The sequence below is a fragment of the Nymphaea colorata genome, chromosome 10 (genome assembly GCF_008831285.2).
Source record: "Nymphaea colorata isolate Beijing-Zhang1983 chromosome 10, ASM883128v2, whole genome shotgun sequence".
In the NCBI taxonomy this organism is placed as follows: domain Eukaryota; kingdom Viridiplantae; phylum Streptophyta; class Magnoliopsida; order Nymphaeales; family Nymphaeaceae; genus Nymphaea; species Nymphaea colorata.
Window position 1 is genome coordinate 3,233,600 of NC_045147.1, and position 27,957 is coordinate 3,261,556.

Consider the following 27,957-nt stretch of genomic DNA (forward strand, 5'->3'; position numbering starts at 1 on the left):
TAGGCCTTTTTGCAAATTTTCTTTATGTTATTTTTTCATTTTTTCCAATGGCTTTTCAGTCTTATGCAATGACTGATCTAATTGTTTGTCTAGTCCCAAGGGCTTGATTTTGGGACTAGCCCAACAGCAAGTCCTCTCTTACTTTCCTGTGTACAACTAGGGGTTGAGCCCTTTTGCATGTGACACTTTTCTAACTTTATTTCTTTAGCAAGTCTGGTGATCTATGTCCACTCTCAGTTCCCTAGGTGAACAATTTTACCCCTTCTTTCTTCCTCTCCCTGCTCTTTCTCTCTTTCCTTCTCAAGTCGTTCCTTTTTTTTTCCTCCAATGCTGTTGCTGTTGTTCTTTGTGTTTATTCATTGCTGTTTCGTCACACACAACCATCTATTCCTTTGCACAGTTGTGGTTGTCTGCTGGTTCCTAATGCTGCTTGCCCTGATTCTTGTTTAAATGTGGGCTCGTATTTGCTTGATTTGCTGTTTAAAGGGCTTTTGTTTGCTTCTCTCAAGTTCTTGTTGCTGTTTCCTCATGCATGGTCATCCACTTGCTTACACAGTTAGTTGTAGTTGTTCGCTGCTTCCTCCTAATCCTGCTTGGCCTATTTGCTGTTGAAAAGTGTTCTCATGTTTACCATATTTACTTCTTAAAAGAAGGGCTAGTTCTCTGTTTTACAGTTTTGCCATTTTTTAAAGCTTAAATGCTATGTAGTCAAAAGAGCTAGGTGGGCATATGCTATGGACTTTAAAATCTTCTTGAAGATCTTGATCGTTGATATTTTACATGGTATGAGTGCTTAGGCTGGCTTTTAATTAAGTTGTTAAGAAGATAAATTCAAATCTTCTTGGGTACATCTGGCTTTAGTGCTTCTGAAATTTCAAGCTAGTGCATATACGGCTATACCTGTTCCAACTCAAAGTCCTGAAGCGTTTTAATCAATGGCTGTCCTTTTCTTTGAAATGGCTGAACCTCAGGCCATGCACTTTTCTATTTGTTTGAAGTTGAATGAATCAGAACTATCCCATATGGGACTGAAAACTTGAATCCATAGTGAAGATCAAGGTCTTCGGTCCTATGCTAAGGGAACCATTCTCCAACCTATACTCAAGGTCTTCGGTCCTATGCTAAAGGAACCATTCTCCAACCTATACTCACCAAGATCATGAAGGACAAACATAGCCACAAATATCATTCTAGGGTTTTTATTGGTGAAGTTTTTTTCGGGTATTTTTCGCAAAATTGTTCTTTTTGGGGAAAAATTCGGGAAACTCTTAGAGGTTTTTAAAAAATAAAAATTCAAAATATTAGGTAAAAGTAAAATAAATGAGAACATAGTAAGAAGACACAAAAAAATATCTTGTTAAGATGATAAAAATAATAAAGTCATAAATAAATAATGAAACAAAAGTGGAAATGAAAAAATAAATGAAAAATCATGAAAAATTTATTTTAACATTTTTGAAAATATCACATATTTTTCCATTTTTTTCGTTTTTTCCATTAATCTGGTGATATTTCAAAAATATTGGATATTTATGGCTATGGAGACACATTAAGATTCTCAAAGGACATAAAAGAGAATGCATTGGAGGAGTATCAGAGGAAACATGACTAGTGGGAGATGAGGAAAGCAAAAGTATCATAGGTTATTGGATTCACATTGCCATCAAAATAAGGATCAATGCAAATCTCTTCAAATTTAGGAAGGTGAAATTTGGGATTATCTCAAGAGACATGTCACACAAACTCTATTTTCAAGGAAAAAGTTAAATATTTTATGCAGGAAGATGGAAATGTGAGAAGTTATTTTACGGAGCTTTTGGTCAATGAGATGAGCTAGTCTCCCTTCAAATAAAATATGGGTGCAAAAGAAATGGGACAAAATCAATAGGAAGAATAACACCTAGTCAAATTTTATGTGATGTATTAGTCTCAAATTTAAGTGAACTAGGATCTCATTATTTTCACCTCTTGCTCTTCTTGAAGCTATGTAACATGGGTATGCGATACTTGTCGGCTTACTTATGTCTACATGACAGTTTATAGACACAGGTATGTTAAACCAATTGGCTTATATATGTAACATGGGTATGTGTAATGCCATAATGGTCGGCTTACTCATGTCTGTATTGTGGTTTTTAGACCCTACTACAAAACTGCAGGAGAATAACTTTAGAAATTGCATCTGCAGAAATTTTAACAACAGAAGATCATCTAAGATTCTCAGTAGTTAGTGGATAAGTGTGAAATCCAAATTGAATCCCAAGGACCACATTCTGATAAACCACCGTCAATAACATCATCATAAGATCTCATTTACCAGGAAGGGCGTCATGTTGTACGTGGCCAAGCACTATATGTAGACATTCTTGTAATTATTCACATGGAAATATGTGCAAGAAAAGTGATCTACACTACCTTATTTTAGGACCTAGGCTTCTTTTGGTTCTTTACTTTTCCCATTCATTCGCCTAGTTTTTTTAATATATAAATTGTGCAAGAAGTTTGTACTAATCAACATTTTTCTGCTCCTTTTATTGTGGAGAGCTGTAAAAACATCAACAATCAAGAGCTTCAAGAAGCTCAATACAACAATGAGAAAGGTTAAAATCAGCTTATACTTATAAGGCTCACACAATGTGCACTAAGGCACAACCGAAAGCCATACAAAAGAATAGTTCTCAGTCAAGAAGTAGGCTTAGAAAAGCATAGGATACAAGAGGGGTCAATCCCTCATTATATTCAGGAAAGCAAGAGAAGGATAAATTATATACAGCTCAAATACTAAAACATGAAGTCCAAAAACAATCAATTTTTCAAAGGTCCAAGCATATGCAATAGCCAGATGTAATTCAAGCTAAGATGAAAAAATAAACAGAAAATAAAGAAACCAAGCATTTAAGAATTAATTATATATAAACTGAGCAGATAAGACTTAACTATAAACTGTTTTCCTTCATTTTAACAAGTCACATTATACATGCAGTTGAATAACCTGAGCAATTAGCATAAAAAACAAGGGCTTTGAGCGACTGATTTGGGTCTAAGGGTTTAGAGCAACAAGCAGCATACTTAACATGAAAAATACACAAGCAGCTGTGAAACCATGGTCTGACATAAACAAACAACATGATTGGAACAAAAACAAAAACTCAGGAAGGTAAATGCCAACACCAAAAACCTGTGATGTACAGGAAACACAAAGGAAAAGACAGGATTTTTCTCTATAGAGAAGGTAACCCTTTGTTTCTTGGACAAATACCTCAAACTAGAACTAAGTGAAAACATTAGAGAAAATAAAAAAAAAAGAAAAGAAAAAGAAGTCAGCTACCCTAGTGCCAAGCATGATGGGTGCTACAGGTCATTAATTCCTTGCTGGTTGTTGTCTATCGCTGGAGATGCTGCTGGTTGTCAGAGGTCGACCTACCACAGCAGTGGAAGGCTGGAGGAAGAGGAAGAAGACCTCCTTAAGGCCCAGGAGGAAAAAGAAAGTGAAGGGTTGACACCCTTTCACTTAAAGTTACTACTTTAAATCAATTCCTGCACTTATATGTATTGCATCTGCATTCTATGTTAACTATACTAGGTTTTCTCCATATATACACTATTTCAGTTCTTGCTGTGTGACGGAATTGTGCTATTTATGGGCTTTTCCCAAAACCCTGGACTAATGGATCACATGGCTCTACAGTAAGTTGATTAAAGGTCCTAGGGCCTTTGATTTGTGAAGGATACTAGACTGCTGATTGCATGTTTAATCTGTGGCATAAGTTATGTATTTTCACTGTAGCAGATTAATATATTTTTTGCCTTTGCCTTACTGTAGCTTATGTTCCCATAAACTTTATGGTTGTAATCTGAAAAGCATTTTCTTATGCTGTCTATCATTAATCTATATAGGCTTGTATCAAAGAAACCATGTGGCAGTCTTTGGAGGAGGAAATGACTCCATCGGTATCTTCAGTCAGAACCAACTGGTTGGAATCTATACCAAAATCTGTCTATGGGAAGAAGCGTGTTATGTCACCTTTATGTGTAGCAGGGGGTATAACTCATCACAAGCATATTTGCTAGGGTTTTTTCTTTCTTTTTTTTTTCCACATGCACTTTTTCCCTTTCTCATTATCATTAACACGCTGAGTCTGCTTGTATAGAAAAGTAGGATGAGATGCTAAATGTGTCGAGTGGACAACGTGGACTATTCTGGCCAGTTGGTTGAAACAATGAAATGAGAAGAAAGTCTCTTTTAAAATCTGACACCTTTACTTAAAAAAATTAATAAAATTGGATTTTTTAGTTTTTTCCTTGTGAACAATAAATACTGTTGACAATGAGGCAGTTTTTTGAATAGTAAAGAACCTGACAGTTCTTTAATTATTTTTAATATCTTTCTGGATGACAATGTAATTATGCTTTGTACCCTAATTCTCCCTTAAGGGTTAGGGTAAGTAATCAATAGATTTCGAGTTTTATTCTCTCTCCAATGGCAACATGGTATCAGAGCCTGCGCCATGATCCCTACAGTCTCCTGGCGACCATCAAACTTCCAGTGACCTCCTCTTCTCCTTCCTCTCCTCCATTCTTCTTCCGTCTGTTCTGGCCTGCTACCATCAGCAAGGAGCGTGCGTGAAGGAGTCTGCTCACGCCCAGGACCGTGCGTGAATAGACTCCAGTTGTGGATACCAACAGGAACAAGTGGCGCAGTTGTGTGGGAGTCTACGTCGTCTAAAATCTTATGGACTGACGTCGTTATATGATCAAAGCAGCCAAGTGGAGGACTGCTGGGTTAAGTACGTCTCGTGGATATGATCATCAGACGTTATATGGTAACAATTTCGTGATATTGAGACTTTTGGTGTAGATGTTCTGCTGCCTGCACGTTAGTATACAAAAGCTAAAATCTGTTGAGTGAATTTTATTAGCTATATGTGTTCAGTTTGCACGTTTATATTATTCCTGGTTCAACAGTCTACGTAAAGTGTGCAGATATTTTGTTTTAATCTATACTATGGAGCAGACGGATACGATAGTTGATATGCAAGGAGAATATAAAATATCAAGAAATCTTCTTTCATTTGGGTCAACTATGAAGCTAGATGGCTCAAACGATGAAATCTGGTTCCATGTATTTATGATGTCTGTTAAGGGGCAGAAAAAGAAACATGTTATTGAAGAGGAGGAACCCCTAAGTAAGTTAGGAAAATACTATACATGGGAGGAAGATAACAATATTGTTATCTCATGGATTGTGAATAGCATGCAGACACATATCACTTTTCTATTGCATATTATATCTCTTCCAAACGTATGTGGGAATTTTTGAAGCAAACTTACTCTCACAATAAGAATATGAACAAAATTTTGCAGGTTGAAGAAGAACTTCTTAAACTCCAACAGGGCGACTCAGATATGGCCCAGTATTTTGCTTCAGTAAAATCAGCCTATGAAAGACTCAAAGCGCTACGTCCCCCATGCCAGTCATGCTACAAAACTCACTTTGAGCAGCACATGATGGAGAACTTTTTATTTGGGTTATCTCTTGATTTTGCAGTTGCCAAAGCCTAAATGTTAACTGGGCTGAAATTTCAGACCTTACTGAGACCTTTTACAGGCTAAGTCGTCTAGCTGTGACTCTCTCTCCATCCTCAACAGATGCACCCTCTTCAGCATTAGCTGTCTCAAGAGGCTGTGGGAGGGCTTCAGTAGAGGGAGAGGTTGTCGTGGTTCAGGAGGTGTACGTGGTAAATTTCAATGCACTTTCTATAGAAGACTATGTCTCATAGGTACAGGTACGGGTACAGGGAAGCGGGTATGAGTTGCCAATCTTGGTACGATGGTGCAGCGATAGTTATATATTTTTAATTAATTATATACATAAAATCAACAAAAAAGGTAACATAAATGTAAGAAACTGATGCCATTTTTGTCGTAGATATATTGTATGAAGTTAAAGAAGAAGGAGGAAGAGGCGTCAGGTTCATTTAAAGTGACATAGTTATTGTCTATGAGAAAGGAGAAAGAACCGTACCAAGACATACCGCCATATCGGTATGGGTACGTGGGCACTTCCCACGTACCACTGTGACATTGCAGATGAGAGATTCTCTTCTATTATCGGTTGGGGTAGTGTGAAAGTTTCTGATTGTTCAACTGTGAATAACGTGTTGTGTTGTTTGCTCTTGACTTTCCCACTAACCTTCTCTCAGTTAAAGAGTTTACTCATGATTTGAACTGTAGAGTCATTTTTGATCTTGGTTCGTGTTGGTTTTAGGACTTGCAGACTGCGAGGATGATTGGTAGAAGCTATGAACAAGGGGGAGTCTATTTTCTATCCGAGCCCGTGGGTACAACTGCTACCTCAGTCCCGTCCACACCTACCAGTCTTCAGTGGCATCTTAGACTTGGGCATTCATCAGTGTCAAAACTTCGTTACTTGTTTCCTCAACTTTCTATATCAGAGTCACTCCAGTGCGAAGCCTGTCAACTTGGGAAGCACACTAGGAGTAGTTTTCCTTCAAGTCCAAGTCCTTCAAGTCATAGTATGTTTGATTTACTTCATGTCGATGTGTGGGGGCCTAGCCGTACTGCTAGCAGGTTTAAATTTTGCTATTATCTTGTCGTAGTTGATGATTTCTCTTGTGTTAGTTGGGTTTTCTTGTTGAAGGAACGTTCTGCAGCTATATGTATGTGAGTCGTCATCATAGTATATATTAGTAGTCAAGGAGTTATGAGTTAAGGGGGGTTTAGAGTTGGGTCTACCGGGTCTGTCATAGACTTAGTATGTAATGAACCCAATGCAATCGAGCTGTATATAACCCGAAGGGGGGGTTAACCTAAAGGGTATCAAGGATAATCACAGAAGGCTGGGCTTTCTGGCGGCTAGGTCGCTTGAGTCTTGTCGCTGGCTAAGAGTTCTGTGCTCTTAAGTAGCCTAGTGTTTCCTCTTGTACTTCAAAATCTTATTATTGAAATGAAGACTGAATTTGGAGTTTTTGTTAAGTCTGTTCGCACTAACAATGCTTTGGAATTCAAATTATCCAATCTATTACAATTTCACTCAAAACATAGAGTTGTTCCTCAATTCACCTGTCCACATACCTCACAACAAAATGGCGTTGCAAAGAGAAAGCACCGACATTTGTTAGAAGTTGCTCGTACTCTCATGATACAGAGCCATGTACCATCTTATTTTTGGGGGGATGCGATCCTAACTACGTGTTATCTTATTAATCGCCTACCGTCCTAATCTATACTTAACAAAATTCCAATTCAAATGTTGTACCCTAATCGCCCATTGTTTTAAACTCCGTCTCGTGTATTTGGTTGCTCGTGCTATGTTCATATCCTTGGCCCAAAGCGAGATAAACTTGCTACCCAAGCCCAAAAATGTGTCTTCATTGGTTATCCCAAGAACCAACAAGGCTACAAGTGCTTTGATCCTATCACCCAGAAAGAGTATGTCAGTGCGGACGTCACATTCTTTGAGTCCTGTCCATATTTGCCACGCCCATCCTTTCCTGCTTATGTCCCTTCCAAGTCCGCCATCACCATCCCAGAGTCGTTTTTTTGGATCCTCCTTTGGTCTACTCTCGTCGACAAGGTCTCTCACATGGCTCTCCTCCATCATCTTTTCCTGAGGTAAGTGTGCCTGATTCCTCACCTCCGGTTATCTCTGACTCACAGGATCTCCCTATTGCCTTGTGGAAGGGCAAACCTCAATGCACCATCCAACCCATTCCACCATTTCCATGAATCCGTGATTGCACCTACATGATGGGCAGTCAAAACATGTAGAATCTAAGGCGTATAGATCTTTAGTTGGAAAGCTTCTTTATGTTATAGTTACAAGACCGGATATTAGTTTTGCTATGGGGAAGCTGAGTCACTTTATGAAAAAACCAATGAAGATCCATTGGGAAGTTGCATTGATGATACTCAAATACTTAAAATCTTTTCATGGTAAAGGATTACTATTCAAGAAAGGGAAAACCTTAGATGTCCAAGCCTATAGTGATGCAGACTATGCAAGATCTATTGAAGATAGAAAATCTACTACTGAGTTTTGTGTTTTTGTAGGAGGGAATCTTATATCCTGGAGAAGCAATAAACAAGATGTTGTCTTAAGGTCCAGCGTTGAGTCAGAATATAGGGCCATGGCTCAAATGGCAGCAGAAATGACGTGAGTCAAATCCATGTTTGAAAGCCTTGACATTCCAGTTCAACTACCTATGACAAGCCACCTATATTGCAAATAACCCGGTCTTTCACGAAAGAACTAAACACATTGAAGTGAACTGTCATTACATTTGTCATTTAGTTCAAGGAGGAGTGGTCTCTACAACTCGTGGCCTCTGAAGAACAAGCTGCTGATATCTTTACTAAAGTTCTTGCAATTAGTGAATTTTCAAAGTGTTGTAACAAGCTGAGCATGGTAGATATTTATACTCCAGCTTGAGGGGGAGTGTAGACGATGAGGCAGTTTTTTGAATATTAAAGAACCTGACCAGTTCTTTAATTATTTTTAATTTCTTTTTGGTTTACAATGTAATTATGCTTTGTACCCTAATTCTCCCTTAACTAAGGGTTAGGGTAGGTAATCAATAGATTTTGAGTTTTATTCTTTCTCCAACGACAACGAAAACCAAAAGGAAAGAAGAAATGGATAGATGGTGTCTGGGTTTTCTTCGAATCTGAAGCTGCTACCAAGCAGAAGGAGAGGAAAGACTTCTGGAAAATGGAGGAATGCAGAACACAAAATGTAAACATTCTTTACAGGAACTGCTAAATCCCTTCAAAAGGCCCACTGAATTCTTTAAAAATGAGTGATTAGAGAAAACAAACTAAGTTCTTTGAAAATTGAAAGCTACTCAGGAAGCAGAAACATCTGCTTTGGGAAGTAGAGATAGGTTTATGGTAGATAATGCAGAGAAGGATTACTTAGAAAAGCAAGATGTTTGACTAATAATGTTAAAAAATACTGATGGCTTCAAAATTTATAAGTTTGGTTCATAATTAGAAGATATATTAACAGAAAACTAATATTTTAATTTAATCCCCATCTTACGTAGTATTGGCATATTAGCTCATACAATATTTGTCAGGTATTTTTAAGTTAAGGATACCCTTTGCTAAGTGCATTAAGTTAAAAAAATAGCTTGCTCCCTTTCTCATGGCAGAAATTGTCTATCTTTACATCTGGGTTTGGAATCAAAACATTTGGTACTTGTTAAATTCAGTTCTGGCTTATTTTAAGAAAAATGAATTTGTAGCCAATTATCAAATGCAATTCTGAATATGGGTCCCAATGATATGGAATAAGTTAAGACTGCATTATGCTTGAAATGTGTTGAGTCCATTATGCTGCTTCTAAATACACCATTTTGATCCAAATATAAATTAAATTCATCATGGAAAAGCTGTTTAAATTTAGTTTAAATTTGGAGAGAGTATCATAAACATTGATGGTACCTTTTTACTATGATATTCAATCAAATAATTGGGGGTTTGGATATATGAAAATGCACACGGTCGTCCTCCCTCCTCCTTTTGCCCTGGCTTAGTTCGGCAGCTTGACTAGTTCTGATATGTTGTTCTAAGAAGATCTGCTTGTCCAGTCTATACTTATGATGTTGGGCTCTGATACAGTTTGTCCTATTCATTTCTTCTTTTGTTGTATTTTGTTGCTGCTTTCTTTGTAAGTTCTTTCCCAATAATCTGATCTGTCTCATGTTCATTCTATTTAAATTTTGCAGAGATGATCAGGGTGGATATTGAATTCAGAAATCCTCTTCAAATCCCCATTGACGTTAAGGGAGTCTACCTCCTTTGTGAGTTCTCATCAAGATCCTACACTAAAGAAGCAGGTAGAATACAGTCTTTCTGTGCTGCTGGTTGTATGTTTGTCATGGGCACAGCAATACAGCATATTAATAATACAAAAAATGTCCTTTTCAGAGACTCTAAAGCCTGCGAACCATGAGGATAAGGTGGCATTAGACATCTCACTTCCTGATGATGCTGAATTCAGAAATACTATCAACGGCGGGTATGATTCAACTTCAACTTGGTGTGTGATTGTGTGCAAGATATGATAGGACTTGCCTGTTTTATCTTTTGCAATGAACTGAGTCTACATATATTTTCTGTATTTCATTTCCATGCACTTACGTCAGGCTACCTGTGCTTGGACAAGCCATGGTTGATTGCGTTCTGTTTCCTTCCTATTACGACAGAAGCCTGAGCTTTGTGCCATGCTGTCTTTCTATAACATCATGCAAGCTCCTGATTCCTATCCAGTATCTGTGTTGAGACATAATGTTCATCTAAATGAATGATGGCAGGGAACATGCCAGTGCTCCATTTTCTACGCCAGAGGTTGATTTTGTACTGAAGGGAAATGATGCCATTACTGTAAGTTTCATAAATAGCTATCACTGCATATAATTTTCTGACAGTTCATTTTTGACAAGCGCATTCTTTCTCTGGAATGGGTGTTTGGACCATGTTTCTTGTATACAAATTGGAATCATGTCATTTCATTCTTCCAGTCAAGGTGTTAATATTGACTGTTTTATTTATCAATTTCGTAATTTTGGATGGAGCCTGTTCCATGATGCAAGCTATGTGTGAAAGTATGTTATGTAAAACCATGTGAAATGGCTGAACTTAATGTTCAGATATATATACATAATGTATATATGTATGGCCGTGTCCCTATGCGCGGGTGTCCGCACCAGCACCCATTTCAGGGCCCGTACCTGCACCTATGTGACATAGGTTTTTGCTGAATTTATAGATCCAAGAGGCCTTCCATATTTTCATGTTGAAGAATACCTAATATATTGTTAGTGTTAGCTGTCTATTAGCCGTATGGGCTGATACACATGGTATCAGCTGCAAACTGAAATATTTATGACCGATATAGGGTTGGAAAATAGTAATTTTTCAATAATATGATATTTGTTGATGAATTTTTAAATTGGAAAACTAGAAAATAGCCCCATATGGGAAAATATGGACTGATGCATATCAGTCGGCAAAGGGATCCAGCATCAACATCAATGTTGGCAACATTAACAGAAATACAAACTGACACCGTTTATTGAAGAAAATGTTTTGTTCTGGGTCAAGATATGGCAGTTCTTGATTTTAACTTTTATTATTTTTTGATTTGATTTCTTAACTGATTCCCCAACATGTTTGTTATATGGAGAACATTCCGATTGCTTTTCTTTAGTTACAAAAGCAACCTTGTCCTGTTCATATAGCATACATTCTTATTAGCTTCTCAACCAGCTATCAACATATACCGTGAATTAGCATGCAAGGATTGAGTTTGAGCTTCCACACTGTTGTATAATTTGAAGATGAGGCAATCCTCTGCACTATGGTGGATACCTTTAACCTTTCACTCCCATTCCTTGTGCTTTTGGCTTTCCTTTCATTTCATAAGCAGATGTCTAGTTCATTTTTCACTTTAAGGCTCTATATTAGTCTTCGGTTTCCAGTGAATATTCTCTCTCTTTGCTTGTAGCTGTCCTGTTAACAGGACAGTATGAGAATCTATGATTACAAGGTTATCTACCCATTAAATGACATTTATTTGTTTTGCATTGAAGGAAACAACTAATTAACTTTAGGTGGTCCAGATATTTTTGAGTGACATACCATATAGATATAATGTCCAACATGTGATCAGAAGGTGCATTCTGAGCAGCTTTAGCAATGCACATATGACTTCCTTCATGTTCTTGCCCTTGTTGATCTGGGCTTCCCAGTGCAAGTGCATGCTTTTGGATGAGGTCTTTAAATTATGGACTGCCCCTTGCAAGGAAGGCCTGTAAATAAATCTTCACGTGTTTTATTTGGTTTCCATGGTTTTGGTATCAGACTCTTTTCCATGTCCAAATTGGTGTCCTGTTGAATGTTGATTTTGTAGACATCTGGTTATCACACTCCTGTGTTCATTCTATTATTAGACGAAATACCAAACTAATCCAGTTAGAAAGCAGGATCAGAGTGTTCGTGAAGATTTGATTGGGCATCGATCATATTGGATCAATAAAACTGGTTAAAAATGCCCGTTAAATTTTCTAAGCAGTAAGTTAAATAACCCTTTATGGATGTTTCTTCCCTCTGAAGTTTCAGAAGCTGTACTAGTGTATTAAAAAATTTTAGTATGAGAACCTGCATAAGTGTAGAAGTATGTAAAGTAGAAGTTGTGTGAAATCCATAAAGAAGAACACTGTCAATTTTACCTGATGTCTTCAAGGAGACCATCAAAAGAACACTTGAATGGACTTTTTGCCAGAGGCATATCTCTCTCATTTTTACTGAGACACACTTCTCTTTCTCAAATTCCGTCTGATATCCAATAATCTGCTTTATGATTAAATAGAAGCAACAGCATGTAATCTGTCTATTGTTCTTTATTAGTCTACAACATCAAAATCAGTGTCAAGCATGATCTGGTGCAATTGAGTCATGTAGTGTGCTGAGCATCAATCAAGAGCTTCTGGCACACAAATCATGCCAGGAATGTCACTACTTGAGCATGCATAGTCAACAAATTTTTGGGGGATAATTTAGTCTCTTTTGCATCATTCTGGTTTATGGGCTTTGAATGATTATCTAAAGAGTTTAATATGTCAGCAGATAAAGTAGGAAATGTGCTTTTGGCTAGATAAAGACTTGAACATCATCATGTTAGGAAAAAGTTGTTGCAATCTTGGAAACAAGTCACTCATTGTTCTGCATATGTAGTAAAGGAGCTCTGTCATTTAATCCAAAGGCATATATGTCTATCTGTCATCGCAAGACATGAGCTATCAGTCCTAGATTCTTTTCTTCTGCATGTTTTGCAGCATAACATGGCTTTGTTGACAACCGGCAAATTGGTATCTGTATCTAAGTCACCTAAGTGCGGGGTGCGGTTGCAGGTGCGGGATGCGGCAAATCCTAAAACCTATGTCACGCGGATACGGGTACAGGTACTTTATGGGTACGGGTACGGTTACGGGTACGCAGACACGACAATTTTCAAAATTGTAGGATACGCGGACACGGCGAATATTATATTAAAAAAATTAAAAATGATAATAAAAAAAACATGAAATTAATAATTCACTCTTACAATCTCATAAATCATAAGAAAGAAAGCACTAAGGCAAAATCCTCAAATCGGCAAAATCGCACATAGCATTGAAGAATAGGATGAAGATCGACGGATTAGCCGTCCAATCTTCTAATGAAAACATCCCCAAATCGGCAAGAAAAACCCAAATGAAGCATGAAACCCTAGCTGTGAAATATCAAAATGAAAAAAAAAAAACACTTACCTGTCTGTCGCTGGACGCCACCGGATGCCGCCGTCGATCGTCAGACCTCGTCGTCGTCGCTGTCGCCCACCATTGAAGAACTTTGCTGTCGCCGGTTATCGTTGAGGGTAAAGGTGGACGGTGAAAACGTAAAAAAAAAAAATTGAGGTTAAGACTTAAGTCGGGTTATAAAAGAGGTTTAGATCGGGTCTGACCCAGACCTGATCCAAAACGTATCCAAGCGTGTCCGCGTGTCGGGATCGGCGTGTTGAAGTGTCGACGCCGGTACGTGATCAAATCTGCCGTGTTCGTGTCGCATAGCCTAAAACAATTTCAGTGCGGGTGCGGATATATATATATATATATATATATATATATATATATATATATATATAATTTCAACCAAAATAAATAACAACGAACAAAAATAGTTGGTAGAAAGATTTATTATTAGTCATTAGATTCATAAGGATTTGTTAGACTTAAACCTCATACAAGCACAAACAAAAAAACTGACTATTATATAACTGAGGAGGAGCACCGGAAATTGCACAGTTATTAAACTTTCAGCTGCATTCAGTCATTCGGTAGCATGTAAACCCATAGAGGTTATAGGAATACTAATGCATTCAGTGCGTGAAGTCAGCACTACATGCACCACAGAAAATTAGTGAAAAGAGGAACAATAGGCTTGGTTAGAAGATGAACAGAAGCATGGAGAATAGGGCAGAAACAACAGTGAAATGAAGGGTACATCACTGATTCAACATAGAAGAAATTGATAAGATCATAAGAACAACACTGATTGAAGATTGTGAAGAAGATTAATGAAGAAATTAGATTAGGCAAGCACGATTTACAGTAAAGCCCTAAATTTTAGAGAATAAAGAAGAAAAATAGAAAAAGGCCTAAACTTGATTTTGGTTTTTTTTGGTGGAGAAATAAGCATTGCCTGAGGCTGTCACCAGAGGAGCTGTCGTCGTCGGAGTTGCCGCCAGAGTTGTAGCTGGACAAGAGGCTGGCTGTTGTAGTTGCGAGAGCACAATAGTAGTTGCTGGAAGAGCACCGGCTGAACGAGAGGTTGTCGGAGGAGCTGGAGCTGTCGCCGGAGCTCATTGGGTGATGGATGGACAGCCCAAAGCAGCAGCAGCAGCTAACAGGGTTTCCTAGATGAAACCCATCGCTGGCCCGTTGGGGCTAATGAAATATTTTTTTTTGAAAAAAATTAAAGGTTAAAAGTGCAGACAAATATGACGTCCAAACACTTTGACCACACCCGACTCACCTTTGACCTAGGTTGGGTGCGTGTCAAAATAATTCCACCACGTCAGTGCCAAATCGGCAGTGCACCCGCATGCGTGTCGCATTGACGCGCATGCGGCTACCCTTCGGGCGCGTCCAGGTGACTTTGGTCTGTATCATTGTCGGAATATGCCTTTTTTCATTCCTTGTCTAATAGATCTTTTTCAGCAATATGGAGGAAGCTGCTGTTAAGTTTGTACATATGGATCGGGTCACCCAGACCCAACCCATATGATTCACATGCCCAACACATCATGGGTGGTGGCATACTTGTAAATCTTATTGTTATTTTGTGTATTTTATGATGTACCCTGAATCGTGATTAGTATATAATGATAACAAGAGGCAGACGTCATTTGTTGCTGCTCTCTTTCATCTCTCTCTTGCTTGGACGTGCAGCCCACTTCTCTCTTCCTCCTCTTGCATCTAAGTTCATTCGGTGGTTTGGTATTAGATATCAAAATCTTACATGGTATCAGAGCAGGTTTTGCCACTGAGAATGTTCGGTAAGAATCTCTAATTTCTGCCCTAATCTTTGTTTCTTTTCTGCCCTAATCCTCAAATCTCTATTTTCTGCCATAATCCCCAAATTTCTGCCCTAACCCTAACCCTTAAATTTTCTGCCCTAATCTTTCCTAATCCTATCATTTACCCTAATCTGCCCTAATCCTTCCATCTGCCCTAATCTGCCCTAATCCTACCGTCTACCCTAATCTGCCCTAACCCTACCATCTGCCCTAATCCTACTGTCTGCCCTAATCTGCCCTACCGCCAGCCACCTAACCCTAATCTCAAAATTTCTATTTTTCTCATATTTTCTGATTATTGCATTTATGGATCCCCACCGCAATTCCAGCATCTTGTCGTCCAATTTACTCTCCCAACTTATCTCACAAAAGCTAAATCATACAAATTATTTGACATGGAAACGTCAAATAGTCCCGTTCATCAAGAGTCACCGTTTCTATGGACATCTCAATGGCACCATGGCACCACACCTGCGCCACCCGAATGGATTATGCGAGAGGTGAAGAATGCTGCAGGGCAAGTTCAAGAGACTATTGCAGAAATCAACCTTGAATATGAGATGTGGATGGCTCATGATCAATCTCTCTTTGCTTATATCACCTCCACACTATCAGAGGAAGTTTTGGCGGGTGTTGATGATGATCTTTCAGCACTTGAGTTGTGGAATGTACTTGCTACCGCATATTCTCAAATATCAGAAGCGAGATTTCTACAACTCAAGAGGCAATTTCAGAATATCAAGCGAGGTACACGTTCAGTCTTGGAATATATACATGAGATAAAAAATGTTAGTGATCAGCTTACCATCATAGGGCATCCAGTCAGTGACAAGGACAAGGTACAGCAGACTTTGAGTGGATTGGGGCCAAAATTTGATGTTTTCTGCACTGCTTTAGAGGTATTGCCTATTCTTCCCTCTTTTGAAGACTTGAAAACAAAGTTGATTCAATATGAAGCAAGTCGTGTACAACGACATGAATTAGTTCATTCTGGCGGTCACAATGTATTGGTCACTGGGACCCATGCTTTACAAGGAAGTCGTCCAAGAGTTTGGAACTCACAAGCAGGGATGGGGAGAGGTATCCTTCCTACACCTAACACAAATGCACAAGCAAATGTACCACGAAGGATACCTACTTGTTTTTATTGCAATAAGAGAGGTCATGTGAAGTCAGAATGTTGGCATAACCCACATAACAAGGGAAAACAGGTCCGGCGTGACAATAAGGCAGCAGGTCATCTGTTTCGAACATGACTGCGACATCGAACATTTCCCCTGATGTGCAACAGATTCTAATGACAGCGTTGTCTAAAATCAATGTCAAGCAAAATGAGGAAGGACAATGGTATGTGGATTCTGGTGCTGCAGCTCATGTAACTGGTGACGCAGGTAAGCTTTCTAGTGCTCTCTCTTATTTAGCGAAAGACTCAGTTGTCACAGGAGATGGTTCCCATCACAAAATATCACATATTGGAAATGCACACTTATCCATGGCTCATTCCTCAATACCTTTAAAGAATGTTCTTGTTGTTCCAAATGTCAACAAAAATATCATTTATGTGTCAAAGCTTATTGATGATACTCATTCCTCTGTTGAGTTTACTCCTTCTTTTGTTTATGTTAAGGATGCTCGAACCAAGAAGACATTCGTTGAGGGTGTTCGCAAAGGAGACATGTACGTCATTGAAGAAGCTCCAAAAGTGTCTAAGTCTTGTGTTTCAGATTCATCCTTTCCCAGTCGTAGTGAAGTCAATATCACAGAGTATGATATGCCATCTCTTTGGCACGGTCGTTTAGCACACTGTAGTCGGTCTTTCATTCAAAGTCTTGTTGCAGACGGACTATTACAAAAGTCCAGTCTAAGTCCTGTCATATTTGTAAGAGCCATGCTCTTCCTTTTCAATCAATAAATAAGCGAGCTTCGAAGTTATTTGACACCATTTATTCTGATGTTTGGGGGCCTGCTCCTATTTCTTCCTCTTCTGGGAGTAAATATTATGTTGTTTTCATTGATTCTTATTCTCGTTACACTTGGATCCACTTCATGAAAAACAAATTAGAAGTTTTCCGCTTGTTCACCCAATTCCACGCCTTGGTCCAAAACAAATACTCTAGTAATATCGTGCATTTCCAATGTGATGGTGGTGGTGAGTTCATTTCAAATGAATTTACTGAGTACTTACTAAATCATGGGATCACTAGACAAATTTCCTGTCCTCACACACCACAACAGAATGGTATTGCTGAAAGAAAACATAGGCACATAGTTGAAAGTGCTCTCAGTTTGATGCATAACACTGATGTGCCCATGACTTTATGGACTGAAGCCTTCCATACTGCTGTTCATGTTATTAATCGACTGCCACTATCCATGCTTGAAGGAAAATCTCCATTCTTTATTTTACATCAAGAACAATCAAATTATGATGAGCTACGTGTTTTTAGATGCATCTGTTTCATGTTGATGTTTCTTTGAGAAATAAGTTTCAAGATCGAGCTGTCATGTGTAGATTTGTGGGTTATGTAGAAAATTATAAAGGCTATCGCTGTTACAATCCAAAAACTGGACGTGTGCATATTTCACGACATGTTGTTTTTGATGAGCTCAGGTTGAAGGATATCAAGGAGCCACATGCAACACTTAATGTTAGAAATGATGTATATGACTCATGGATGAATGTTGAAATATTAGACCAAAGAGCTTATACACACCAGGCACAAAGTGACAAAACTATTGATGAGCCCGAGACAGACCTAATCGGTTTTCAGGAATAGTGTATAATCGACGATCAGTTCCAGTTGATCCAGAAACTGCCACTACTTGTCCACGTAGATCAAAATGTGTGCGGCACCCTATTGATAGATGGGTAAGTTATGGTAATTTCTCTTTGGATTTTTAGCTCTTCATGACATAATTGAACAAAAAGGTGGAGCTAAAATGCTATGAGCAAGCGTGCAAAAGCAAACATTGGATCGAGGCCATGAATGAAGAAATGGTTGCCTTAAATGAATGTCAAACATGGAAGATTGTTCCTCGTCCAGATGGTAAGAATGTAGTGGGCTCAAAATGGGTTTATAGACTCAAGTATAAACCTGATGGGAGCATTGATAGATATAAGGCTCGACTCGTGGCTAGAGGCTTCACTCAGCAGTACGGGGAAGATTATGATGAGACTTTCAGTCCAGTCATCAAGATGGGAACGATCCATGTTATCATCTCTCTTGCTGTCTCATATGGTTGGAATTTATATCACTTGGATGTTAAAAATGCTTTTCTTCATGACTTTCTAAAGGAAGAAGTTTGTATGGAACAACCTCCAGGATATGTTTCCAATGATCCAACCAAATGGGTGTGCAAATTACAAAAATCACTGTATGGGCTTAAGCAAGCATCTCGTTCATGGTTCGATAGATTTTCCCTCCATATACAACAGGCTGGTTTCCTCAGAAGTTCACTTGATCGTTCCTTATTCATCTATCATTCAGGTGAAGTTACCACTTGGCTACTTATATATGTAGATGACATAGTTTTTACTTGAAACTCTTCATGTCATATATCCCATGTTAAGGAGGTATTGCAACAAGAATTCAAGATGAAGGATCTCGTATGGTATTTCTTGGATGTTGAGCTTGATAGAAAATGTGGCACATTAACCCTTACACAACATAAATACACTCTTGATATTTTGGATAAGGTAGATATGACAAGTTGCAAGCCCATAAATACACATAGTGTTCTCAATACAAAATTAAATGCATCTTATGGGAGTGATGCATACCCAAATCCTAGTTTCTATCGGAGTATAGTTGGCATGTTGCAATATCTCACTTTTACACACCCATACATAGTATATGCTGTGAATCAAGTCTCTCAGTTTATGCATGCACCCACAGAAGGGCATATGGATGCTACCAAACGTATTTTGCGTTATCTTAAAACTACTCTTGGGGATGGACTCATTTACACAAGACAGTCAACTGTTTTACATGGCCACAACATTTCCACTTATACTGATGCAGATTGGGCAGGTGATCCAGACGATAGACGATCGGTTTCCGGTTATTGTCTCTTCCTTGATTCCAATCTTATTTGTTGGAGTAGCAGGAAACAGCGTGCAATTGCCAGATCTAGCACTGAGGCAGAATATAGGGCAATGGCTGCAGGCACCGTTGAAGCTTCATGGTTACGTCATCTGCTTGGGGAACTTTCTCTTCCCATTGCTCAGTCATCTCTATTTTGTGACAACCAAAGCGCGATCAAGATTGCCTTCAATCCTGTTCTACATAATCGCACTAAGCATATAGAGATTTGATCAACACTTCATTCGTCAAAAGGTTGCGGAAGATGAGATTGTTCCCACTTATATATCTACGTCTGAACAAGTGGCTGATCTTTTTACCAAGGGACTCACAAGGCACCATTTCTGGGAATTGAAAAACAAGTTGTGCATGATCAAATCCCATGCACAACTTGAGGGGGGCTGTTAAGTTTGTACATATGGATCGGGTCACCCAGACCCGACCCATATGATCCACACGCCCAACACATCATGGGCGGTGGCATACTTGTAAATGTTATTGTTATTTTGTGTATTTTATGATGTACCCTAAATCGTGATTAGTATATAATGATAACAAGAGGCAGACGTCATTTGTTGCTGCTCTCTTTCATCTCTCTCTTGCTTGGACGTGCAGCCCACTTCTCTTCCTCCTCTTGCATCTAAGTTCATTCGGTGGTTTGGTATTAGATATCAAAATCTTACAGCTGCAAGTAGATCTTTTCAAGTCGTTCTATAAATAGCGAATCCTAGGTTGTCTAGAGTAGGATCATTGCACATGTCCTTTATTTCAGCAAGTCTTTGATCTTATAGTATTAAACATAAAAATTTGTGCAATTAGAATAGATCAAAACTATGCTTGGCACTGTACTTCCCATTTTCTTTGTTGGGTTTTTTGTCTGTGCACAAGGTCACAAAAAATGAAAGAAATGCAAGATGCAGATAGCATGATAGGTTGGAGTTGTTATTTCTCATGTAATTATGACTTATGAGTATGCTATGACTGGAGCAAGTAATATTTTTTCCTCCTTGCTAATATGGTGCATGCACTATGTACAGTTACATCTACATGCTGAACTTATTGAACATATGAATTGTATGTAAGATGTTTCCTGCAAAAACATAAACATAAACATATGCATGAGCAGGAAACCCAGAAACATCTCTGATTTGCATTATTTTCAGGTGGAACTAAACGTTACTCCAAAGATACCTGGAATTCTAAAGATAGTTGGGGTAAGATGGACACTGTCAGGTTCTGTTGTTGGGCACCGTGTCTTTGATTCTGAGTTGGCAGAGAAGAGAGGGGACAAAGCAAGACAGAATCTGATCTCATGGGATCATAAACTAAAGTTTATTGTGCTCAAGGTGACTTGTGTACACCAATATCTGTCAAGTTTTCCTTTTCAGAGAACTAACTGAAGCATGTGTCTTGCTGTCAGAGTCTGCCAAAACTTGTTGGTTGTATTCACAACATTCCTCAAGAGGCATATAAAGGAGAGTTGCATCGCCTCATATTGGAGTTATCAAATGTTTCAAAATCACCTGTAAAAGTATGACTTGGCAAAGCCTTTTTCTCTTCTCTCTTAAAGTAATTCCATATGATAGAGTCCTGAAATGTTTCTTTCAGTCTACAGTTAAAAAGCTTTTAGCATATAACAATTTTTTTTTCCTAAGATGATAAGCATGCTAATAACTTTAGTTTCTACTGAAGAACTTAAAGGTGGCCATCAGCAACCCTAGATTGATCATTCCTGGAAGAGAGAAGGATTTGGACTTGGATTTCCCTTGTTGTCTTCAAACTTTAACTATCCCGGATGAAAATAATGCTACAGAGATAGTCATGAATTCATCGAAGAATTCCATGTATATTTTCCTGAAGGTAATATGATTTGGTTAATAAGATAAGTTCTTAGATACGCAAATTTTCTTTATTCATATCACAATTATCAATTTAGTTGTACACATTTAATTTTTATGTGAAGGGTGCTACTGTTGAAGGTCTAAAGAGTTTTCGTTGGCCACTTTGGTTTCATGCAAGCATGGTTGGAAGCATATCCTTGGACTTGTCGGTGTACTATGAAATGGAAAACCCATCAGATGAGATGGGCTTTAGAACTCTGCGGATGCACTACAGTTTGGAGGTTTGATCTTGTGATTTTCTCCCTAATTTACTTCGTTTGCTTTGTCCTTTTTTTTAGCATACAGTAGATCACTAACTCTTGTGTTGAAGACTTTGTAACTTTTATTTTATGGTTACTTTTCCTAGTAAAATATGTTCACCATGATATTTTGTTGACCCTTAACATGCATATTGTCATGCTTTTGAAGAGGGATCTGATTAATATTTTTGTTAAGTTTTTTTGACATCATCACTGATATCTCCCAAAATTTGAAAATATCTTGATATTATCTACGTTTTAGAAGTAATCAAGAGTAACAGCAACATATTGTGAAATTTGAAGATAGTCTAAAAAACATATGAGATCCTATTCTTTCAATAATATCACACAGTATTTTGGCAATTTTCTTCGGGAAACTCATTCTATATATTTAAAATGTAGCTTCTATTCTTATTTCTTCTTTATATTTTAGAATCTCTTTTAATTGTTTCTTTGTATTTTTGAAAGAAAAGAATGCTAAAATTCCATGTTCCCTCAGTTTTCTGTTATTTTTTTTCTTTTCACAAGTTTCTTAGTTATCTGTTATTCTTTCTATTTTCTCAAGTTTCATAGCTTTATTATTTTTTCTGAGAAAGATCATACTTTGAGAAAAGGATTCCATGATGAACCTTGCCAAGGATATGATTATGCTTGTTGTTGCTGCGTAAGGCTGTATAGTGTTCCTCCACAATCTATCGGAACTCTGGTGTTGGTATCATAGAGATGATATTGTGTCAGTATATAAGAGAGTACTTTATGATATCTTCAAGCATTTACCCAAAAATTAGGGGAAGCTATTATTTGGTGTCTATGAAAGTTTAAAGGAAAGATAATCATTCCAATGATCGATATTGTACGTGTCCTAGAGGATATGATGAAAATACATTTTTTTGTAGTCTAGAGATTTAGTCAAGTCCTGGGAGGTTTAAACAGATTAAATGCTAAAAAAACTGGTTGGTTTTATCTAAAACTGAGTTGCTATATCCAAGTTTGTAAAATAAATTAAGATATTGAAGGATGTTATCTGAGTTACAAATCCACTGTTATAGTATGCCTGTAACTCATAACAAGTGAATTTTAACGATATGAAATTCTTAATCAGATATATGATTTGTGTCGTACAATGTTAAGTAAACAGTAATGACTCAATTAAAAAATCAAAATTTACTAGCACACTCGTACTACATGTAAGAGGTTTTCCTTTCAAAGGAAACTTTTTCCTCTATAAAAGCAATTTCAAAGTTTGGAGTATCCAGTTGGGAACTCATAGCCCAAAATATATGCTTCTGGACAGCAAAACATATATTTAAATATGAAGAATCAGTTCAGCAACTGTATTCATTTAGATTCTTGTCAAATTACGTGTTGAAATGGAATCATCGTCAAACCTGCTAATTGAAAAGGAGGCATGATAGTATTAGTAGCAACAATTAGTCAATTCAATCACACCATTTATGTGATATAGAGAAATCCAAAACAATAACTATTTTCTCTTTTATAGACATATTACTGTGCTATTTAAACGTCTTGCATGTGAAATGTACACCGTGTAGATAACAACTTTTATAGGTCCCAAAATAAATGATTGCACATTCCTCAAAAACAATTACATGACTCCATTGCAGGCTCCAAAACCTATTTGTACTACAGTCACCACTGTGGCTACAACATGGCTCCAAAATTCTCCTCGCGATTCTAAGGGAGAGACCAAAATCAAGATGATGGACTTGAAAGATGATAAAAATGTAATAGAATGAGAATTAATTATTAATATCTGACATAGAAAGGTTCAAATTGCTAAAGATGACTATGCTATTGGTCAGGATAGCATAACATCTACAGTTCTACTTAATCAAATTTCTTGCGGTAAGTAGCAATGTTTTAAAACCCAGTGACTTGGGACTTGACTCGGCTGTTCTCGACTTGTGACTCAGCAGGTCAACTTGGTGACTCGGAGTGGGTTATGTTAACCTCTTTTTTAAAAAAAAAAACTATAAAAATTGTCTTTTAAACATAACAAGTTTGTAAAATGACTTACTTTCACTTACATGATTCAAAGAAAAGTCACAACTAAGTTCATCCTCAACGAATTGTTGCAATTTAGCATGTTGAATGCAAAAACATTAAGAAAACTCAATCAATTTTGTTAATATTTCTTGACTTTAACAAACTGAACTTGTATTTTAATAAAGTAACAAAGAGAACTTATATCTTAACATGTATCAACCATAAACAGCAATAAATATTGAAAAATGAAGTAAACTGAGTCAACCTACTGTGCTGACTCGTTAGGGGGTCGAGCCGAGCCGAGCCGAGTCACTGGGTTGACTCAGTGAGTTTTTAAATATTGGTAAGTAGTGAATCTCGTCAGCTGCACAGATGTAGGAGTCTGATCCTATTGTATCTGGACTAAGAAGCACCAGAAGCATGGACCATTTTCCATTTTAATTGTCCTGTTTGTTACTACTTGCTAGTTTAGAGTGTTAAGTTTCTTGGTGGTCTGATGCTCAATGTGGTCATATTCACGATGAAGCTGATAGCTTTCCAATTACTTTTCACAGTTTCTTTCTGTCGTATCTTAATCTTTTTTACTTCACAACAGAAGTCATCTAATGATCATTGACTAATTTCTGGAAGATGTGATTATAGCTGGTACCAGTTCAAGTTTTTCTGGCATCTTCTGTGCAGGTACTTCCATCTTTAGATGTCTCATTCCAGATAATTCGCTCTCCATCAAGATTAGATGAATTTCTTGTGCGAATGGATGTGGTGAACAATAGTCGGACCAACAGCTTCTGGCTTCATCAAGTATCGGTTGTTGGAGATCACTTCTATCTTTCATCATTATCATCACATATTTTGGAGGATGAGAAGGAACATGGATCACCAAATTCTAGTCACATTGATAAGATAGATATTGGTCAACATAAATCGATCTGTCCTGGACAGATGTTGCCTGATGGTCAAAAAGCATCTCAGTTATTTAAGATTGTTGTATGCACTCTAATCTTTGCTTTTAATGTTTTTATGTATGAATGCTCATGTTATTTATGTTTATAATGGGTTAATGATATCTGGATGTTGGTAGGCTGAAGTTCAACCTGATTAAATCAGCTTCTGTGTTGCAATTGGACCTAGTTTTATTTAGAAACAATGCTGCAATTAGTATGTGCTTTTCATATAAGAGTGTTTTTTGTTTAAATGAGTGATTTTGCTCTGCAAGATCAATCTGGATTGTTTGCTGGAAGACTTCTTGTATTGTTGATTTTTGTTAACTCACTTGTCTTAGTTGTTGGCTGTTACTTCCAGGAAAGTCAAACATTTATTTCCTCTTCTGCATTGGACAAAGAGCATGGTAGATTTCATCCATGCTCTAGTAGTGCGCACCAGATTTATGTCTCGAATTCACCTCTTTCTGATTTCCACCTTTATGAGAGATCCAGCGAGGAAAACAAATCATGCCCGGTAATATGTCAAGCTACTTAAGTGATTTTGGTTACTTTGTTATAGTGGCTAATGGAGAATGATTTTTATTATTAGATGTTCGTTTTCATTTGTTATTTGGGCATTTAAGATCACAGAATAATTGTTAACAATTCATCATTGCTTGCATATTTTTTAAACTTCCATGCCCGGGCAATAGTCTGACACAAGTCATAAATTCATGAGTAGGTCACATACAGTTAAAAACACAATTCTAGTGGGATCTAAAATGACAACTAGGTGATATCTGTTTCATTAGTTTATTTCTGTGCTTTTATGCTTAATCTAGGAGCCACTTGTATATATAAAAGCCATGTTCTGACCTCCAAATTTGGTTATACCATTTTGACTTCTAAAAAAGGGTTACACCATCATTGTCGTGTCTATCTTTCTTGTTGAATTATTAAACATTCAATGAGGATGAGGGTTGTAAGAATTTGTAAAAGCTAGAATCTTAGTACAAAGAATATGTAGACCAAGTAAACACTAAAATTATATGGACTGATTTATGGGCTGTCCGATCAACTTGATTGATGGTTTACTAGGTATTATGTGTAAAGTTTTTTCAGAATTGCAGTTCACCTTTTTGAAAAAGTAACTTGACACGACATTTTATAGATTATCCATCAAGTTGGTCAGATGGCTCATAATCAATACAGTCTTATTATGGTCCCGACATAAGGTTTTCTTTTCTTTTCTTTCTTTTTTTTTTTTTTTTTTTTGGTTTGACAAATGATGCAGCCACATCCATCCTGCACTCATATGGCTAGTCTCCATACCGGATATACCATACTACGATGTTGTAAGCAATGGTGATTTTACCGAAGGATATCACCTCAATTTTTAAGGACTAGACACATTAGTTACTTATTTGTAGGTCCATGTCTAAAAGTAACCCTCCTAGCCCCTAGGACACTTGCCACGATAAACCTGTAAGTAGAAAAAGTAGAAAGCTGGATTCTTTTCGTCCTTTTCTTACGATTAATTTTGTGATCTTGGATGCCTTTTTGATTCAGGAAGTTGGAAGTAAAGAGGGCACAGTTGATTTCATATTAATCTCACAGCAAGTTCAAAACAATTATGATATTAAACAAGATGGGCTTTCAGATTCCTTGCCTCTGTGTTCTCATCATATATGTCACTGCAGGCAAGCAAAATGGCTTATGATCTCCTCTTTCTGGTGCCACACTTTTGCTGCTTAATTTGGTACAAGTTTATTTCCATTAATGTCTTCATTCATTCTTTACAGAATTGACAACATGTGCCCCATATCATGGTTGATGGAAGGCCCCCACACAGTAATTCATGATTTTGCCAAGTCCTTTTGTGAAATGAGATTTCAAGTTACTGTCCAGAACTCTTCGGATGCTGTTGCATTTATCAGACTAGTCATGTTCAATCAGGCAGAGAATGAAGTTCAGCTGAGTGATGTTGGACAGTTATCTGGTGCTAGTGAAGAGGGAGGTTGGCATGAAATATCATTGGGTAATAGTGGGAAGGTCCTGTCGGACTTACTGGCACAAAGTTCTCCATCAAGAAAACAATCCTCTAAGAGCATCTCTTCCTACGTCTGGACAGGATCAAGCTCGACTAAGGTCAAGTTGGAGCCGTTGTCCTCAGCTGTAATTCCACTTAACTTGTGCATTTTTGCTCCTGGAGTGTATGATTTATCAAACTATGAGTTGCAATGGGACATCAAACCATGCAATGATGGTAACGGTGGACTTGGAAGAGACTCATCTAAAAGGACTGCTGGGACTAGTCTTGGTCACCCTTTTTATCTGACGGCACTACAGTCTGCATAGTAATTTGCTTTCCGTACCTGCTGAAGCTGGGAGTGCTCTTGGATCGGGAAGATCATCTCAGAGTGGCATTTTTGCAACTTAAGAATACCTGAAGCATGAACGGCGTCCTGTGAGCTTAGGCATCACGTGAGGCCCGAGTTCTTCCGGGTGGGGTGAAGTACTTGGTATAATCTAACCTCTGTTTCAGTCTTTTGACCTTGATTTTGGAGGTGGTCAACGGTCTTCTACATCTTTAAAATTTTTCCATTGATTCTTTGTAATATTTGTTGTAATAATCATTCCCATGATGGGAGATGCTCTGTGGATGTAAGCTTTTGCTTAAGAAATGATTAAGTTGGCATGGTCATCTTGGTTGGGGGAAGGTCATCTTTTTTGTATTAGGACAGCTCATCGGATCTTGTTGAACAATTTTTTAAGCCCACAGTTCTTGGGACGGCTTATTGGGTCTTTTTTATGACCAAGGCTTAAACCACAGTTCAGTTCTTGTGACAGCTTATTGGATCATGTTGATGACCAACGCTTAACCACAGTTCTTTTTTTTTTTTTTATTTCTCATAAATTACTTGTTTTTGCGAATATTTTGTAAGTATCGGGTTTGTGGTTCTTTTCCGCTTGAAGACGCCAGGGAAAGATGCATTCAGTTAAATCTGCTGGATGGGCGAATGGATAAATTGTCGGTAAATACTGTGAATTGTTACTGCATTATAAACCATTACAAGTATTCTTGTGGTGCCTTTTTTTATCTATTATGATAAGATTTTTAATTTTTAGCCACATAATCTCTACATCTGCAGATAATTCACCTTAGCCGATTTGAACACACACGCACATATATATAGCTTTTTAGAGTCCTTCAATATATATAGCTTTTTAGAGTCATTCGGTAATCTCATTTCAGCATCATTCAACATGATGGATGGTTAAGAGAAAAATGAGAAGAAATTTAATATTAGTTTATATATATATATATATATATATCTATATATATATATATATATATATATATATTACTTTCAAGTATCCATTTTTTTTTAGATGGATGGAGTTCGGTAGATGGTTCGCTTACTATATATGTACCTAATCTTTTGTTATCTGCATATAAAAATTTTATTTTTTCTACCATAATTGTGATGTTATCAGAGTATTTAAAAAACATTATTAAATTTAAAAAAGTGCCTAGTTTAATTCATGTTTTTCATCAAAACACTCTTAGTATCATGTCCATGAGCTTAGATTGTAAAAAAAAACACACTTTGATACAGATTTTTAATGGGTTTGGTTTGTTGTCTTTTATTTAAGTGGTCT

The 27,957-nt window shown here is 37.5% G+C and overlaps 1 protein-coding gene across 4 annotated transcripts in view; it reads left to right on the forward strand.

The window, feature by feature from the left end:
- Nucleotides 1-27,106, forward strand: part of LOC116263167 (uncharacterized) — a 48,890-nt gene extending 21,784 nt beyond the window's left edge. For 3 of the 4 annotated variants that reach the window (XM_050079816.1, XM_050079815.1, XM_050079817.1), the window contains 12 exons: nt 3,898-4,042; nt 9,750-9,860; nt 9,952-10,042; nt 10,338-10,407; nt 20,388-20,570; nt 20,645-20,755; nt 20,917-21,084; nt 21,161-21,346; nt 24,053-24,358; nt 24,674-24,829; nt 25,864-25,994; nt 26,097-27,106. In XM_050079816.1, coding sequence (XP_049935773.1) covers nt 3,898-4,042; nt 9,750-9,860; nt 9,952-10,042; nt 10,338-10,407; nt 20,388-20,570; nt 20,645-20,755; nt 20,917-21,084; nt 21,161-21,346; nt 24,053-24,358; nt 24,674-24,829; nt 25,864-25,994; nt 26,097-26,652 — 2,214 coding nt within the window. In that variant the 3' untranslated portion in view covers nt 26,653-27,106. The remainder of the gene's footprint in view (nt 1-3,897; nt 4,043-9,749; nt 9,861-9,951; nt 10,043-10,337; nt 10,408-20,387; nt 20,571-20,644; nt 20,756-20,916; nt 21,085-21,160; nt 21,347-24,052; nt 24,359-24,673; nt 24,830-25,863; nt 25,995-26,096) is intronic. The other variant, XM_031642786.2, reaches the window with a different exon arrangement.
- The last annotated feature ends 851 nt before the right edge of the window (nt 27,107-27,957 follow it).